This window comes from Hemitrygon akajei, unplaced genomic scaffold (genome assembly GCF_048418815.1).
Source record: "Hemitrygon akajei unplaced genomic scaffold, sHemAka1.3 Scf000057, whole genome shotgun sequence".
Lineage (NCBI taxonomy): Eukaryota > Metazoa > Chordata > Chondrichthyes > Myliobatiformes > Dasyatidae > Hemitrygon > Hemitrygon akajei.
This window is the reverse complement of record NW_027331943.1, coordinates 1,718,688-1,734,395: the sequence shown is the minus strand read 5'-3', so window position 1 is coordinate 1,734,395 and position 15,708 is coordinate 1,718,688. Positions and strand designations below refer to the sequence as shown.

The window sequence follows — 15,708 nt, the reverse complement described above, 5'->3', positions numbered from 1 at the left end:
GGAGTGCAGAAAAATAGAGGGATCTGGGAGTACATATACATAATTCCCTAAAAGTGGTGTCACAAGTAGATAGGGTTGTAAAGACAGCTTTTGTTACATTGGCCTTTATAAATCAAAGTACAGTGTAAAAGAGATGGAATGTAGTGGTGAGGTTGTATAAGACATTCGTGAGACCGAATTTGGAGTATTGCGTGCAGTTTTGGTCACCTAATTACAGGAAGGATATTAATAAGTTTGTAACAGTGCAGAGACGGTTTACAAGGATGTTGCCAGGACCTGAGAAACTGAGTTATAGAGAAAGGTTGAATAGGTTAGGACTTTATTCCCTGGAGCGTAGGAGAATGAGGGATGATTTGATAGAGGTGTATGAAATTATGAACGGTATAGATAGAATGAATGCAAGCAGGCTTCTTCCATTGAGGCCAGGGGAGAAAAAAACCCCAAGGTCATGGGTTAAGGGTGAAGGGGGGAAAGTTTAAAGGGATCACGCAGAGAGGAGTGGGAATGTGGAATGAACTGCCAGATGAAGTGGTGAATGCGGGCTCACTTTTGACATTTAAGAAAAACTTGGACAGGTATATGGATGAGAGGGGTTTGGAAGGGTATGGCCAAGGTGCAGGTCAGTGGGACTAGGCAGAAAAATGGTTCGGCACAACCAAGAAGGGCCAAAAGGCCTGTTTCTGTGCTGTAATTTTCTATGGTTCTATGGTTCTATGGAATGCATTTAGGTATTTGCCCCTTTGTTTTGGTAAGGTCATGAATTAAGGGTGACAAGTGAAATATTTAAGGGGAATCAGAGCGGGAACTACGTCACTCGGAGGGAAGGGCGAATGTGGAATCAGCTCCCAGCGGAACTGGTAGATGCGGGTTCAATTGCAGTGTCTAAGAGAAGTTTGCGTGGGTACATCGTTGAGAGAAGTATTGAGGCTGTGGTTTGCGTGCAGGTGGATGAGTCCAGGCAGAGAATGTGACGGACTAGATGGGCTGAAAGGACTGTTTCTGCGCTGTAGGGGAATAAATCTTAACTGAGCATTCTACGGTAGTCCATTTCCCAGAAAACACAAATCATTCCAAGATAATGTTTTAAAAAGCTACAAAATCAAGAAACATTTTTAAGCCAATGAACCTAAAATAACCTAAAAAAGAAATAACAAACAACATCACATGCTGTGAGCTTCATTGTGACAAATATTAATGCTGCAGCCATTTTGTAACGGTGAAACTAAAAACTGTAATGGCTGCTTTCACCCTTTAAGACCATAGATATAGGAGCAGAATTAGGCCATTTAGTCTGCTCCGTCATTTTATCGTGACGTTTTTCTTCGGCTCCAATCTTCTGCCTTTCCCCAAACTTCTGCCTTCCTCCCGATACCTCCACCTTAAATCTACATAGAAACGGCCTCCGCAGCTGCCTGGGGCAAGGAAATCCACAGATTCACCACTCTGATTAAAGAGATTCCGGCTCATCTCCATTCTAAAAGGGCATCCCTCTTTACTGAAGCTGTGACCTCTGGTCTTAGACTCTTGCACCAGAGGAAGCGCACTTTCCACATCCACTCTATCAAGGCTTTTCACCATTTGATATGATCCATTAGGGCACCCCTCGGTCTTCTGAATTCCAGTAATTAATTGACCCAGAGACATCAAACACTTTTTATCTGAGAAGCCGCTGAATCCTGGAACTATTTTCGTGAACTTCCTTTGAACCATCGCCTGTTTCAACACATCCAATCAAAGATAAACCGTTCAGAACTGTTCACAGCATTCCATGTGAGTCCTCACCGGTGCTTTATGAAATCTCAACATTACATTCTTGCTTTTATATTCTAGTCCTCTTGAAATGAATGTTAACATTGCATTTGCCTTCCTCACCACTGACCCAATCTGCAAATTAACCTTTGTGGAATTCTGTGCAATTTCTCCCAATTCCCTTTGCAGCTCAGTTGTTTGTGTTTTCTCTCCATTGAAAAGCAAGAAAACCACTTCATTTCTTCAACCAAAGTAAGTGACCATACCCTTCCCGAACCTCTATAGTATTTGCCAGATCTTTGTGCGTTCTCCTAAACTGTCCAAAGTCCTTCTCCAAAAAATTATGTGCCCCGTCACCTCTCTTCATATACTCTGCAAACATTGCAACAACCATCAGTTTCATCATCCAAATCATTGACATATAAGGTAAAAAGAATCGGTCCCGTCACAGATTCCTGTGGAACACGCTAGTCACCGGCAGCCGAACAGTAATGGCTCACTTTATTCCCAGTCCTTCTCTCCTGCCTACCAACGACTGCTCCATACATGCTATAATCTTTCCTGCCACACCCTAGGATCGCAGCTTGTAACTCTTACCTCACCAGGTGTTACATTCAATTCAACCTCTGGTAGTTCTAACTAACAAAAAAAATTGCTGAAAAACTCTGTGAGATAAAAGGTGAAATATAACATTTCACAATTTAGACAAAGGTTAGGAGAAACATTGCTGATGTACTGTACATCATTGAGGTGAGTACACACGGGCTGGAGAGAGGTTGCACAAGATGTGAGTGAATGAGGAGATGGAACCATGTGGGTGAGGGATCAAGGACAGTCACTGGTGGTCATTCAGCAATACACGGGGACAAATAATACCATAGAAAAAGATCCTAAAATGACAAACCTAGACAAACTTTGGCTTAGGCACATTGCCCCTCCCCAAACCTTATCAAAGCGCCACAGAAAGTATCCCATCCGGATACATAATGCCTTCATAAGGCTACCGCTCTACCCTTGACTGTAAGGAACTGCAGGAAACTGTGGGCACAGCTGAGGACATGACAGAAACCAGACTCCCCTCCCTGGACTGTGACTGCACTTCCCATTGCATCAGTAAAGCAGGCAGCATCAAAGATCCTCATAACCCTCGCTATTCTCTCTTCTCAGCCGGGTCGGAGATTTAAAATAACATTGAAAACACATAGCACCAGGCTCCAGGAAACCTTCCAGGCTGCTGTTGTAAGCACATTGAATGTTCCCCGGTGATAAGTTGGACTCTTGATCTCACATTCTAACTCGATGTACACTGTACACTTTTGAGAAGGCCAGATAACTGGAAAAGGCTTATTTGTCGCATTTAATGGGCTAATAAAACCGGAAACATTGACTGCGCTTCGGCAAGTCGGAATAGTGGCATGGATTCAACAAAAATAAACACAACGATGGCCACCCAGAACGAGAGGCCGTGAGAGATCTGGATGTCACTGCCTTGTCTGAACGGGTGAAAGATGGATCTACTCAGACAGATGGAGCAGTGTCCCGGAGGTGCGATTACTTGGTTTAACCTTCTCTGTCTGCAAGAACACAACAGGTGGAAGGGCCGCTTCCCGCGCCCTGGAATGATGTAAAACAATTGTAGACACTGGCTATCGATCCAGGTGAAGCTTGGACCCGATGCGGGGCTGGGTGAGGAAGGTAAAGTTCCCGGGATAAACCTCAATGGATGAATGCAGTCTCGATATCGCCACCCCATCACGCTCCTAGGACCAGGGCAAGAGGGGCTGAGCGGCGGCTCATCTCAGTTGGTATGTTGTGAAGGTCCCACAACACAGACCGACCCCGGCAGGTTCTGTCCAGCAAACGCAAAGAGGCCGCCAGATCGGGGAAGTTAACTGGGTGCATTACCTTACATCAGACGTCCACACTCGGGACCGGCCTCAGTACTCACCGATGAGAACTTGTTTTCACGCCCGGACAGTGAGCTCTCCCCCGGATTCCCGACTCTGGGGGTGATGGTCGTCTCCTCATCCGGATCCTACAGACGATCCGCCGCCGCCGCCGACCCGCTTCAACACAGATCTGAAGGAAAGTCAGGACTGTAATTTATGTCATCAGAGCTGGGGGCGGAAACTCAGAAACAAGGCAGATCTGCGGTAAAATGGGAGCGGGGAAAAGGCTCACGTGACTTACACATACATGTACGTCCATGAAATGTTGCAAGGTTTTCCAATTTTCGCCGTCAGCTGAGATTCTAACAATAAAACTTTCTTAAAAATATGCGAATATATCACAGATCTTGTAGCTATGTATAGATTGTGACGAGATCTGAAAGATTATTCTAAACTGGATTGTTCCTTTAAACGAGAGAGGGGCGAGCGAACAGCTTGTGTGCTAAATCAACAGCAGGGAGACAGAAAGTCTGTGAGTTGCCTTGGAAACTGAAAGGCGGAGCTATGTGATGGACAGCTCGTGTTCAGCACTTGGAGATATATACAAGGTCGTTGACTTTTTAATCAGACACGCACCAGAGACACACAAGACACACCACAGGAGACACACGACTCCAGAGGCAAGGAGGACGCTGGTGAGCTTTGTGTGCCCACGACAAGGGTGGGGTTTTTGCTCGCAGTGTGGACAGAGGGGTGACGGGTCGGGAGCTATCAGTGTGTTTAACCCTGGTCTGGGGTTGATAAATTCACCACAGAAGACGGCATCCCCTTCTTGCGGTCACAGTCGGTGACTGTAAGCTTCGGGAGCAGGAGGAGGGCGTGAGGATCGGCATCGGCATTGGAAGACAAGCCAACACTCTAACACTCTCTCCAACTCTACTCAAACCAAATTCCAGAACTGAACTGATTACTTACCATCCCACCGTGAGACTGTATCACCCAATCACCTGAGCTGGGGAAGCTTATTTACTCACCTATATATGTGCATAAGCTCTGCTAACCTGTTTACTTTATCTCGTTTTATATTCCTTTATTCACGTAGTTACTAATAAAATAGAGTTTATAACGGCAGACTCAGACTCCGTGTGTGCCCATTTCTGCTGGCTCTTTAACCCGTGAGGGGGTACGTAACAGGCGTCCAAACCCAAAGGCAGTATTCCAAGTTCGGCTCATCGACCTCGTCAATACCTGATGCCTCCCGTCTGAGGTGTCTGACTTTATCTGACTCGGTGGAAAAGGAATGCCGTCTTTTTCAGCCGGATGGACATGGTTCAGTGAATAAAGGGTTAACCTAGGTGCCGGTGGAAATTGAGGATTCTCAGTTATTTGTGTTGGACGGTGTTCTAAAAGTTGGTGATGAGTTGAAAGTTGGTGATGCGAACTTTATTGGAAATATGGAGAATGGCTGTTTCTGGATTTTTGAATAAAGAACTTGGGAGGTTTGGACTGGTTTCGCGACCTTTGACCCTGCTTGCAGGACAATGGCCTGTAAATTATGTGAATCTCTGTTGAATTTTGTTTTCGCAATAGGAAGTAAACACCTTCAAGGTTGTGGAGTTGTTTTTCACGATTGCAATTTGGAGAGAAAGGATTGTTTTAGTTTTAAGAGACCACCTGACTGGGTTACTATAGAGACGAGTCAAGCTAAAAGTCGAAAGAACAGAATGGATGGGTTGTTTGGGAATTTTCATAATGTAAACATGGTCTTCGTAAGCTTAGTAATGGTACTGGGTTTGATAAATATTAGATTGGCACCTATCCAGGGTGAAGTTTATTCAACAATACAGCTAACAAGCAAGCTTGTGGCTGACGACACACGCACAAATACTGATGTGAACCGCACATGCGCAGTGACACGAAGCATGTCTAAAATGGCTGCTGACGCAGTTAGCAAACACAGCGGTTTAATTTATGAGAATTTGTCAGAGACTTTTCTGCCGTCCATGTTACATCAAGATCTGGATAGTAAGGAGGATGAGAAAGGCTTGTCCTTGTCCAGGGATGAATTTATAGCGGAACAAAGTCGAGATTCTGAAATTGCTGCGTTAAAGGAGACAGCTCTCACCGAAGAGGAGGTTCAGAGAGAGTCAGTAGGATATTATCTTAAGGATGGGGTGTTAATGAGGAAGTGGAGATCACCTACTGTGCCTGCAGGTGTGGATTGGATCATTGAACATCAAGTTGTTGTCCCGAAAGTTTTCAGGGCTGAGATTTTAAACATGGCTCATAGCATGCCTTTAGGTGGACACTTTGGAGTGAGGAAGGCAGTAAACAGGGTTATGAAGGAATTCTACTGGCCTAATTTAAGGAAGCACGTTGTGAACTTTTGCAGGACTTGCCATACCTGTCAGGTTGCGGGAAAACCTAATCAGGTGATCCCAGCGTCACAACTTAGACCAACACCTGCTTTTGGTGAACCTTTTTCTAGGGTCATAGTGGATTGTGTTGGCCCATTGCCAAGGACTGCAGCTGGTTATGAGTGTGTGTTAACCATCATGTGTGCGATATCTAGGTTCCATGAAGCGGTGCCTCTCAGGAACATCAAGGCCAAGACTCTGGTAAAAACACTTATCAAATTTTTCACACTGGTATGTCTACCTAAAGAAATCCAATCTGAAGTAACATTACTTCGAAAACATTCCAGGGGATAGTTAAAGAATTGAGAGCTAAGCACATCGTATCACCGTTGACCCTACTCAGAGAGAAATGATCAGATCAGAATGTGAGTAGGAGCTTGCTTCGTTATGTTTCGGAATTCAGAGACAGTCTTAACAAGGCTTGTGAACTTGCAAAGCACAATTTACAGCACTCTCAGTTAAACATGAAACAGGGGTATGACAGAAGAGCGAGGGAGCAGAGATATCGTGCTGGAGAAAGGGTCCTGATGCTGTTCACTCTCCTTACCAACCCACTTCAAGCGAGTTGTTGTGACCATATGAAATAATTAAGACCAGTAATTCTTTAAATTATGTTATTAGGACTCCTGACCGAAGAAAGGCGACCCACCTCGTCCACTTAAATATGATCAAGCGTTATCATGACCCCCACCCTGCACCAGTGAGCACTGTTATGACAACGGAGGAGATTGTGGTGCCTGGTACTGGGATACCATAACTCCCCGTAGTTTCCACAGGACTCAGATATTATTATGTTTTGAAAAAGCTTGATGGAAAGACTCAGCATTTGCAGTCAAATCAACGAAAACAACTGAAGAGTTTAATTAACAAGTATAAAGATTTATTCCCTGACATTTCAAGACCATGTACGGCTGCGGTGCATGACGTAATTGTAGATGAAGTTGATCCCATTAAGCAGCACCCTTACAGAGTGAACCAAGACAAAAATAAAATGGTTGAACAAGAAATTGAATACATGTTAACATCCGGCATAATTATGCCATCCAGTTCAGACTGGGCGTCACCGCGCGTGATTGTCCCTGCGTCGGATGGGGGTATGAGATTCTGTACTGATTACAGGAAAGTTAATGCAGTAACTAAGGCAGATGCTTATCCCATCCCAAGAGTGGATGACTGTATTTACAGAGCGGGGAAGGCTAAATACCTTACAAAGATTGACCTGTTGAAAGGTCACTGGTGTGTTCCTTTAACAGAAAGGGCTAAAGAAATATCTGCATTTGAGACACCATCTGGATTGTACGAGTACAATGTTTTACCATTTGGGATGAAACATGCTCCAGGGACGTTCCAAAGGATGATGAATTCAGTGATTCAGGGTTTATAGAATATAGGGCTTATACTGATGACTTGGTTGTATGGATTAACACCTGGGAGGAGCATATCTCAGCAGTAGAGAAACTGTTTGAACGGCTGTCCAAGGGAGATCTCACTGTAAATCTTGCTAAAAGTGAATTTGGCCATGCCACTGTCACCTATCTTGGCTATGTAGTAGGCCAGGGCCAACTGGCACCTGTGCAGGCCAAGGTTCAGGCTATTGCTGAGGTTCCCGATCCGACGGGCAAGAAACCGTTACAGAGGTTTTTTAGGAATGGTTGGGTGTTACCGTAAGTTTTGTAAGAACTTCGCAGACATTGCTCTCCCTCTAACGAAACTCCAAGGGAAGAGTGAAAGATTTGTGCGGAATGACCTCTGCCAAGAGGCATTTGACCGCCTGAAAGCCATTCTGTTTTATCACCCTGTGCTCAAAGCACCTGATTTCAGTAAACCATTTTCAATCGCGGTAGACGCTCGTGCCGCAGCTGCTGGGGCGGTATTGTTGCAAAGGTTACAATACTGTACTGGGCTGAGTGCAGGTCGGTGGGACTAGGTGAGAGTAAGCGTTCGGCACGGACTAGACGGCCTGAGATGGTCTGTTTCCGTGCTGTAATTGTTATATGGTTAAAGCATCATGATGAAATTGAACATCAACTAGCTTATTTCTCAAAGAAATTTAACGTGCATCAGAAAAATTACGCCACCGTTGAAAACGCGCTGCCAGAATTGCAATACTTCGATGTCTACATATGTTCTGCGCAGAAGCCACTTGTGATTTACACGGACCATAATCCATCAGAGTTTCTGGGTAAAATGAAGGATACAAATAGAAGGTTGCTGAACTGGAGTCTGATCTTGGAAGATTTTGACTTGGAAATAAACTACGTGAACGGTACTGACAATATTATAGCAGATTGTTTAGCTAAATGTTAAGTTTAAGTTTGTAATGCTTTGCTATGTTACCTGATAACTACATGTGTATTGCTTTAAGATGCATAATCGTTAGTTAAGATCAAAAAAAATGTTGTTTCATCAACATTTATCCTAAAAGGAGAGAGGCGTGACGAGATTTGAATAATTATTCTAATGTGGACTGTTCCTTTAACAAGAGAGAGAGGGAGCAAACAGCTTGTGTGCTATTTCATCAGAGAGAGAGAAAGTCTGTGAGTTGCCTTGGAAACTGAAAGGCGGTTTAATATGATGGACAGCTCGTGTTCAGCACTTGGAGATATATGAAAGGTCAATCGACTTTTTAATCAGACGAACGAGACACACAGGAGACACATGACGCCAGAGCCAAGGGGGACCCTAGTGTGCTTTGTGTGCCCACGACCAGGGTGGGGTTTTTGCTCACCGTGTGGACAAAAGAGTGACCGGTGGAATGCTATCGATGTGTTTAACCCTGGCGTGGGTTGATAGTGTTACCGTGGAAACGGTCGCCTTTCTGTGGCCACAAGTTGGTGACTTTAAATAAGTTTCGGGAGCGAGGAGGACGACGTGGAGCATTGGCATCAGCATTGGAAGATAAACCAACTCTAACTCTCTCTCCCAATCACCCAATCACCTGAGCTGGGGAAGCTTATTTACTCACTTGTGTATATGCATAAATTTTGATAACCTGTTCACTTTGTTTTATATTACTTTATTCACGCAGTTACCGAGAAAATAGAGTTTATAACAGAAGACTCAGAATCGAGCTGTATACATTTCTGCTGGTTCTTTTCAACTCGTTAAAGGTTCTTTTTAACAACTCCATCTCGCCATTTCCTTCTCCAGTCTGTCTTCGCGACGACCTCACTTTTCCTCTCCCGACCACACTCTTCTGCATGACGCCCTCCATCCCCTCATCCGGCCCGACCCTCACTACCTCTGCCATCCTCCAAAGAAATCGAATTCCCCGCCCTCCTTGGCGCCCCTTGTCCTCCCGATCGGGACCGTGCCTGCCTGCCGGCCAGAGGTTACGTGCCCCGGGGAGGACGCGGACGGGTTACAGCCAGCCCTATTTCCAGTCTGCAGTCGTATTTAGAGTCGCACCCGAAGCCCATTGCAGACTAGAACCGGGCCGGACTGGAAGTGGTGTAGGGAGAATCTGGCCCGTGCCGCCGTCGCCTGTATCGTGAAGTACCCGGGTTCCCCCTTTACCTACAAGGTCCCTTCTACTCCTATTCAATACGGCGATTCGCTCGTGCCTATCCTCAACCGGACGCAAAACGCCCCCGAGCTCCTGCCTCTCCCAGGCGATAAGGGTGCTGCAGGCGCGGGAGCATCCCGAGTGTTTGTACCGAGGGGCCTCGCTTGCGAGGCGTTTCGGGACGATAGGTCCTGAGGCCGAAGCGGCTGTGGGAAGGTGAGGGAAGGTTGGAGATTTACGTAACCTCCGTGATCCGTGGGGGAGAGCCGGCCCTTTAGGTGGGTGATCAGAAGTCCAGGCACTCGTGTGTTTGGCAGTGCTCCTGGGCTCGGAGATTCCGTAGCGTGGAGGTCAAAGGAAGGCTGGAGTGAAAGCATGGGGATGCGGGGCTGGGCCTTTAGGGGGAGCTACTGGATGGAGGGAGGGGCGGGGGAGCTCGATTTGTCATTTTAACTTGTTACGTACCCCGTAACTGGGTGTCTGACCAGCAGAGAAAGAAGAATCCGTTGGAGTCCGGTGGTGCTATATTCAAAAATGTTTAATAGTAAAATAAGCAAATCAATATCAATAATGCAAATATATAGATAATACACGTTAGCAATAATAAACCTAAAAGTGTGGGAATAATAATAATCAATAATAAACAAGCTCTATCGATGTCTAGGGGATAATGAATGGTCATAGAAAAGTATAAAGTTCAGTTCAGCTCATACGTGCTGAGGTAGATATTAGTTGTTGTGTTGTAATCGTTGGAGAGAGAGAGAGCGAGCGAGATGTAACAGCTATTGTCAGGCAAACTTTCCTTTTCGTTCTTGATCCGTCGTATCGTTGTGGCCATTCAGTTATCACCCCTCTGTCCTTCAGCCAGACCGTTCTTCTGTGGTGGACTCGTCACTCTGGCATGAGTGGACACGCACACAAGCCCCCACAGGCCCTGCTGTAACTGTGAATTTAGCTGACCGGTCTCCTGGTCCGGTCTCCGATACCCCTCACTTTCCCGTGGTTTCCAACACTCAATCAGTGTCCACTAGTGTGTCTCCTGGTGTGTCTGAAGAGTGTCTCTCCAGACCTCACTTTTATCCCTACTCACGGGGTCACAGCTATCAATCAATTTTGAATGGCTGTGTCTATCAAACCAGCCCACTACGGCTGTCCACTGTGGAATGTTAATGTACAGAATGGTACAAGATAAATAAACCTTCGCAGAAGTCAAAATACGGTAAATCAACAAGACTCTCTCCCCTCTCTTATCTATAGCAGATGTACTTGCATGTTTTATTTTTCCATCTCTCTCTCTCTCTCTCTCTCTCTCTCTCTCTCTCTCTCTCTCTCTCTCTCTCTCTCTCTCTCTCTCTCTCTCTCTCTCTCATGAGCAGCATAGCAACAATAATGGTTTGTGATTCTCCGGGGGGGGGGGGGGGACATGGGGATGTCTGCACCCTTCTGCCCATCAGAACTGTTCATCCTTCGTAACAAACTATTTATGAAACAACACAAATCTAACACGTGAAAAATACAGTGAAATTCGTATCTTAGTGTGCTTCACTCTGTACCAGCTTCCGCCTTATGTAAACGGGGACACACACTAATGCCAGAGGCCTGTGTCAGTACCAAAATAATGCCACCATCTCGCTATCTCCCCAGCCTCGTTAACGGGGCAGTATCTCCCCACTGCCCCGTTAAGTCCCAGCTTATTCTCCACATACCTGTGTCAGTCCTCAAACTAATCCCGCTGCCCCGCTCTCTCCCACAACCGCGTGTCAGTTCCCAAACGAAACCCCTTACCGCGAACTCTCCCCCAAACCTTTGTCAGTCCCCGAATTAATCACACTGCCCTGCTCTGTCCCCAAACCCGCCTGTCAGTTCCCAAACAAATCCCATTACCCCGATCTCTCCCTACGAACCTGTCAGTCCCCGAATTAATAACATTGTCCTGCTCTGTCCCCACACCCGCCTGTCAGTCCCCAAACAAATCCCGTTATCCCGATCTCTCCCTACGAACCTATGTCAGTCCTCGAATTAATCACACTGTCCTGCTCTGTCCCCACACCCGCCTGTCAGTCCCCAAACAAATCCCGTTACCCCGATCTCTCCCTACGAACCTATGTCAGTCCCCGAACTAATCACACTGTCCTGCTATCTCCCCACAGGCCTGAAGTTTCCAAAGTAATGAATTGGCTAAATGTAATTGTGATGCTATTAGGCTATTCAGGAATCTCAGAGCTAAAACTGGGAACGGATGCACCCTGGAAAATGCACAACGGAAATGAGAAGGTATTTTAGACAGCACTTTCATTGGGTTCTGGATAGTTGAAGGAGCCATGTTTGACAGAGACGTGGATCATCTAGTTAAGAGAAAGAAAGAAGCTGACCAGGTTTAGAAAGCTGGGATCGGACACGGCTGTAGAGTTCCAAGGCAGCCAGGGACGAACTGAAGCATGGAATGAGGAGAACTTGAAACCTCTACAGAAGGCCTACAGCAGGATTAAGGAAAACCCCGCGACATTCTGGATGTGTGTGAAGAAGAGGATGACTAGAGTGAGAGTAGGACCGGTCGGGGGTAGAGATGAAACACACGGCTGGAGCTGGTAGAGGTGGGACAGGTCCTTAATGAGGACTTCACTTCAATTTTCACCAGTGAGAGATCCTGGCGTTTGTGAGGAAACGTCAAACGGGCTTCTGTGCGACAACAGGACGAGGTTAGAAAAGAGGATGTACAGGAACGATTGATAAACATTGGTATAGATGAGCCCTCTTGTGAGGTTGCGAGAAACCCCAGGTTACTGTGGGAGGCGGAGGAAGAGATTGCTGCGCCCTTGACGATTATCTTTGCGTTATCACTGCCGCACATGCAGTATCAGGGGATTGGAAATGGAAATATTATCCCTTTGCTCAGGAAAGGGAGTAAGGATAACCTTGTAAATTATAGCCCAGTGAATTCTACTTCAGTGATGGGCAAATTATTGGAGAACATTCTTAGAAACCGAATTTACGTGGTTTGGGAGACCCTCACGTGCCTGGTCCAGTTCTGTGAGAAAGTGACAAAGCACATTGGTTAAGGTAGAGAAGATGATCTGGTATAAATAGATTTTAATAAGGCATTTGATACGGTTAACCGTGGTAGGACCGTTCTTAGCGGCAGAAGGTTTGGTATCCAGGGAGAGTTGGCTAGTGGATTCAGGACTGACGCCCACAGAAGGCAGAGGATAATTCTGGATGGAGCGTTTTCTCGATGGATGGTGACCAGTGGTGTCCTGCAGTGATCAGTTTGAGAACCTGGCATTTGTGTTTTTATGAATGATTTGGATGAGGAGGTGGAAGGGTGGATTATTGTATTTGCAATGATGTGGAGGTTGGTGCAATTATGGACAGTATAGAAGGTTGTCACCGATTACAACAGGACAGTGACAGGACGCAGCGCAGCGCTGAGAAGTTATAGATGGAGTTCAAACCGGAACGTTACGCAGTGATTCTCTTTGGGAGAATGGATTTGAAGGCAGAGGTATTACTTGCTCGAGTCAACCGAGTACCGCACATTAGTACGAGTTCCATAATGGAAACAGAGTGATGAGACTTTCTCCAATAAGCCGAGGCCCGCTCATCGGTACGAGAACCACAATCGGCACGGAGCGGTGCACTGCAGGAGCAGAAGGAAGTGTGATTGACAGGTGAGCTTGACCACATCCGCTGTTCTGCTCATACTTATACTGAGGATTGTCTTATAAAACAGGTTGAGTGAACTCGGCCTTTTCTCCTTGGAGCGACGGAGGATGAGAGGTGACCTGATAGAGGTGTGTTAGATTATCAGAGGCATTAATCGTGTGGATAGTCAGAGTCTTTTCCCAGGGCTGAAATGGCTGCCACAAGAGGATACAGGATTAAGGTGCTGGGGTGTAGGTACACATGAGATGTCAGGGGTAAATGTTCTACGCAGACGGTGGTGAGTGCGTGAAGTGGGCTGCCAAAAACGGTAGTGGAGACGGATACGATAGGGTCTTTTAAGAGACTTTTGGATAAGTACATGGAGCTTAGAAAAATAGAGGGCTATGACTAACCCTAGTAATTTCTAAGGTAGGGACATGTTCGGCACAACTTTTTGGGCCGAAGAGCCTATGGTGTGCTGTAGGTTTTCTACGTTGCTCTGTTTGTATGAAAGACAATATACCTGAAAGCAAATCAGGAGAAAGACAGACAACTTCGTGGCAAATAGTAGTCTGAAAACCTGCGGAATGTTCACAGATTTTACTTGTTACTTTTGTTCAAACATAGAATGGATGGCGAAATTCTGGTAGAATTGCGGCTGGTTTGAGAATATCTTTAAAGTTTAATCGACTGCATCGCAGGGCCCGGGTGCGGGGTGGTCAAGTCATTCGCTGGAAGAGGTCAGGTTCCTTCAAAACGGCCCATGTGTGCGCTGGAAAACATTGTCCTTCAAACTGCCCACAGCCCTCGCTAATTTCCCAGGACACGCTCCCTTTTTGATCACAGGTCTCTGGAATATTTTTTAAATTGTTTGGAGGAATATAAGTGCAGTGTTATTGTAATACATGTCAGCTGTCATTTTCAGTTCCATCACTCACACCGCCCGGAATGACTGAAACGAACGAAAGAAAAGAATGAACGAATGCTCCCCTTTAATAAAGAAGTGTTCTCAATTTCACCCGCAAGAACAAACTCCTTCCCTCAATTTCAGAAGAGAATGTGCTCCGTCAAATGTTACAAAATAAATCGACTTCAAGGTGAATGCCAACTTTAAAAGCAACACAGATATATTAAAAAATATCCAATTTTAATAGCTGAAGCCAGGTATCATAGAAAATAACATGGAAAATTCACATCATATTTTGTTTTAAAGTAAATAGATTGCAATATCCCTTGAGGAGTCAAATTAATGACACGGGGACAGTGAGTTAAAATAGCTTAACGTAATTGTTTGTGAAGTTGGTTGTCACTAATGTCCCTGACGTGATAGCCACGCTAATTGCCTCAGTAGAATTGCTTTCTTCTCAATAAAAGTCTGCTAACCCGATCACCAATCAATCTGAGCAGCTGAAACGCTCCGTACAGCTGAACGCTGCTTCTGACGGAATATGGAATATCCGGCGATTTACTACATCGCGGCCATTTTCTATCCTACACTTGTAGCGGTTGGTGTCCCCGGTAAGATGCCGGAGCTGGTTACTTTATGTATGGTGCCGTCGTTACTCTGCTGCGGTATCCGCACTGTTACTGAGCACAGATGCTACCGACGGTTGAAACGTGTTTCCGGAATGGAGGATTCTGGCATCTAATGGTTTTATTTCCATTTTCCATACTTCGATCGTAGTATTTTCTTCTTTTGTAAATTAAGTTGGAGTCGATATTGTTATTTCTCCTCGCTAGGCTTTCTGAAGTGATGCTGGTCTCTGCTTCTCTAGGTCCGAGTCTCTATCAGTGCAGACACTTCGACCTTATACAAAGTAGCAGCTTATTTAAATGATGGCCTTTGTATCTCCTTGTTGCCACTTTGTCACCGCTACAAACAATCCCTTCAGCTATTTCACCTCTAATAATGGAAATGGTGTTGTTTACAGGAGCGATCGACTGCTCACCGGTACGTAGGTCGTGGAACTCGGATGCCTCGCTCTGAACTGTGGGAATGTCGCCAATCCACTGACACTCACATCCGTTATTGTCCTCCAGCCGGACGTGCAGCGACGGAGACCGCACACAGTGGATTCCCGCTTTCCACTTCCACAGACCATCCCCTGTAGGAATCGGGGGGAGGGGTCATTGATCAGTTGCAGCTAAACCATATTCTGCATAGCATCGTTATAATGGAAGTTCAGTGAATTGCCACTGACGATATTTCTTTTTTATTCAATTTCCTTGTAGTTAATTTAACGGCGATTGTGATCCTATCTCGGGGAAAATGCGGACTCTCCAAATGCATCACCCGTTACCTGGTTGGAATGGCAACAGCGGATCTGATGGTGGTTATCGTTGTTGCTTTAGTGGAACAGACCAACAATATCTACATTTATTCCAGATCCCTGCTCATCACTCCTGTATGCGCTCTGACACTTGTATTTCGGGTCGTAACGACGGACTGTTCAGTTTGGTTTACGGTCAGTTTTACCTTCGATCGCTTCATCGCAATATGTTGTCG

The 15,708-nt window shown here is 45.7% G+C and overlaps 1 protein-coding gene across 1 annotated transcript in view; it reads right to left on the bottom strand.

Annotated features, from left to right (window-relative positions):
- LOC140721527 (NACHT, LRR and PYD domains-containing protein 3-like) overlaps positions 1-12,411 on the bottom strand; it is a 44,253-nt gene extending 31,842 nt beyond the window's left edge. Inside the window, exons 1-3 of the mRNA XM_073036340.1 lie at positions 12,345-12,411; positions 9,576-9,766; positions 3,698-3,828 (exon numbers count right to left, since the gene is read on the bottom strand). Of these exons, the coding sequence (XP_072892441.1) occupies positions 3,698-3,828; positions 9,576-9,766; positions 12,345-12,411 (389 nt within the window). The remainder of the gene's footprint in view (positions 1-3,697; positions 3,829-9,575; positions 9,767-12,344) is intronic.
- Positions 12,412-15,708: the final 3,297 nt, after the last annotated feature.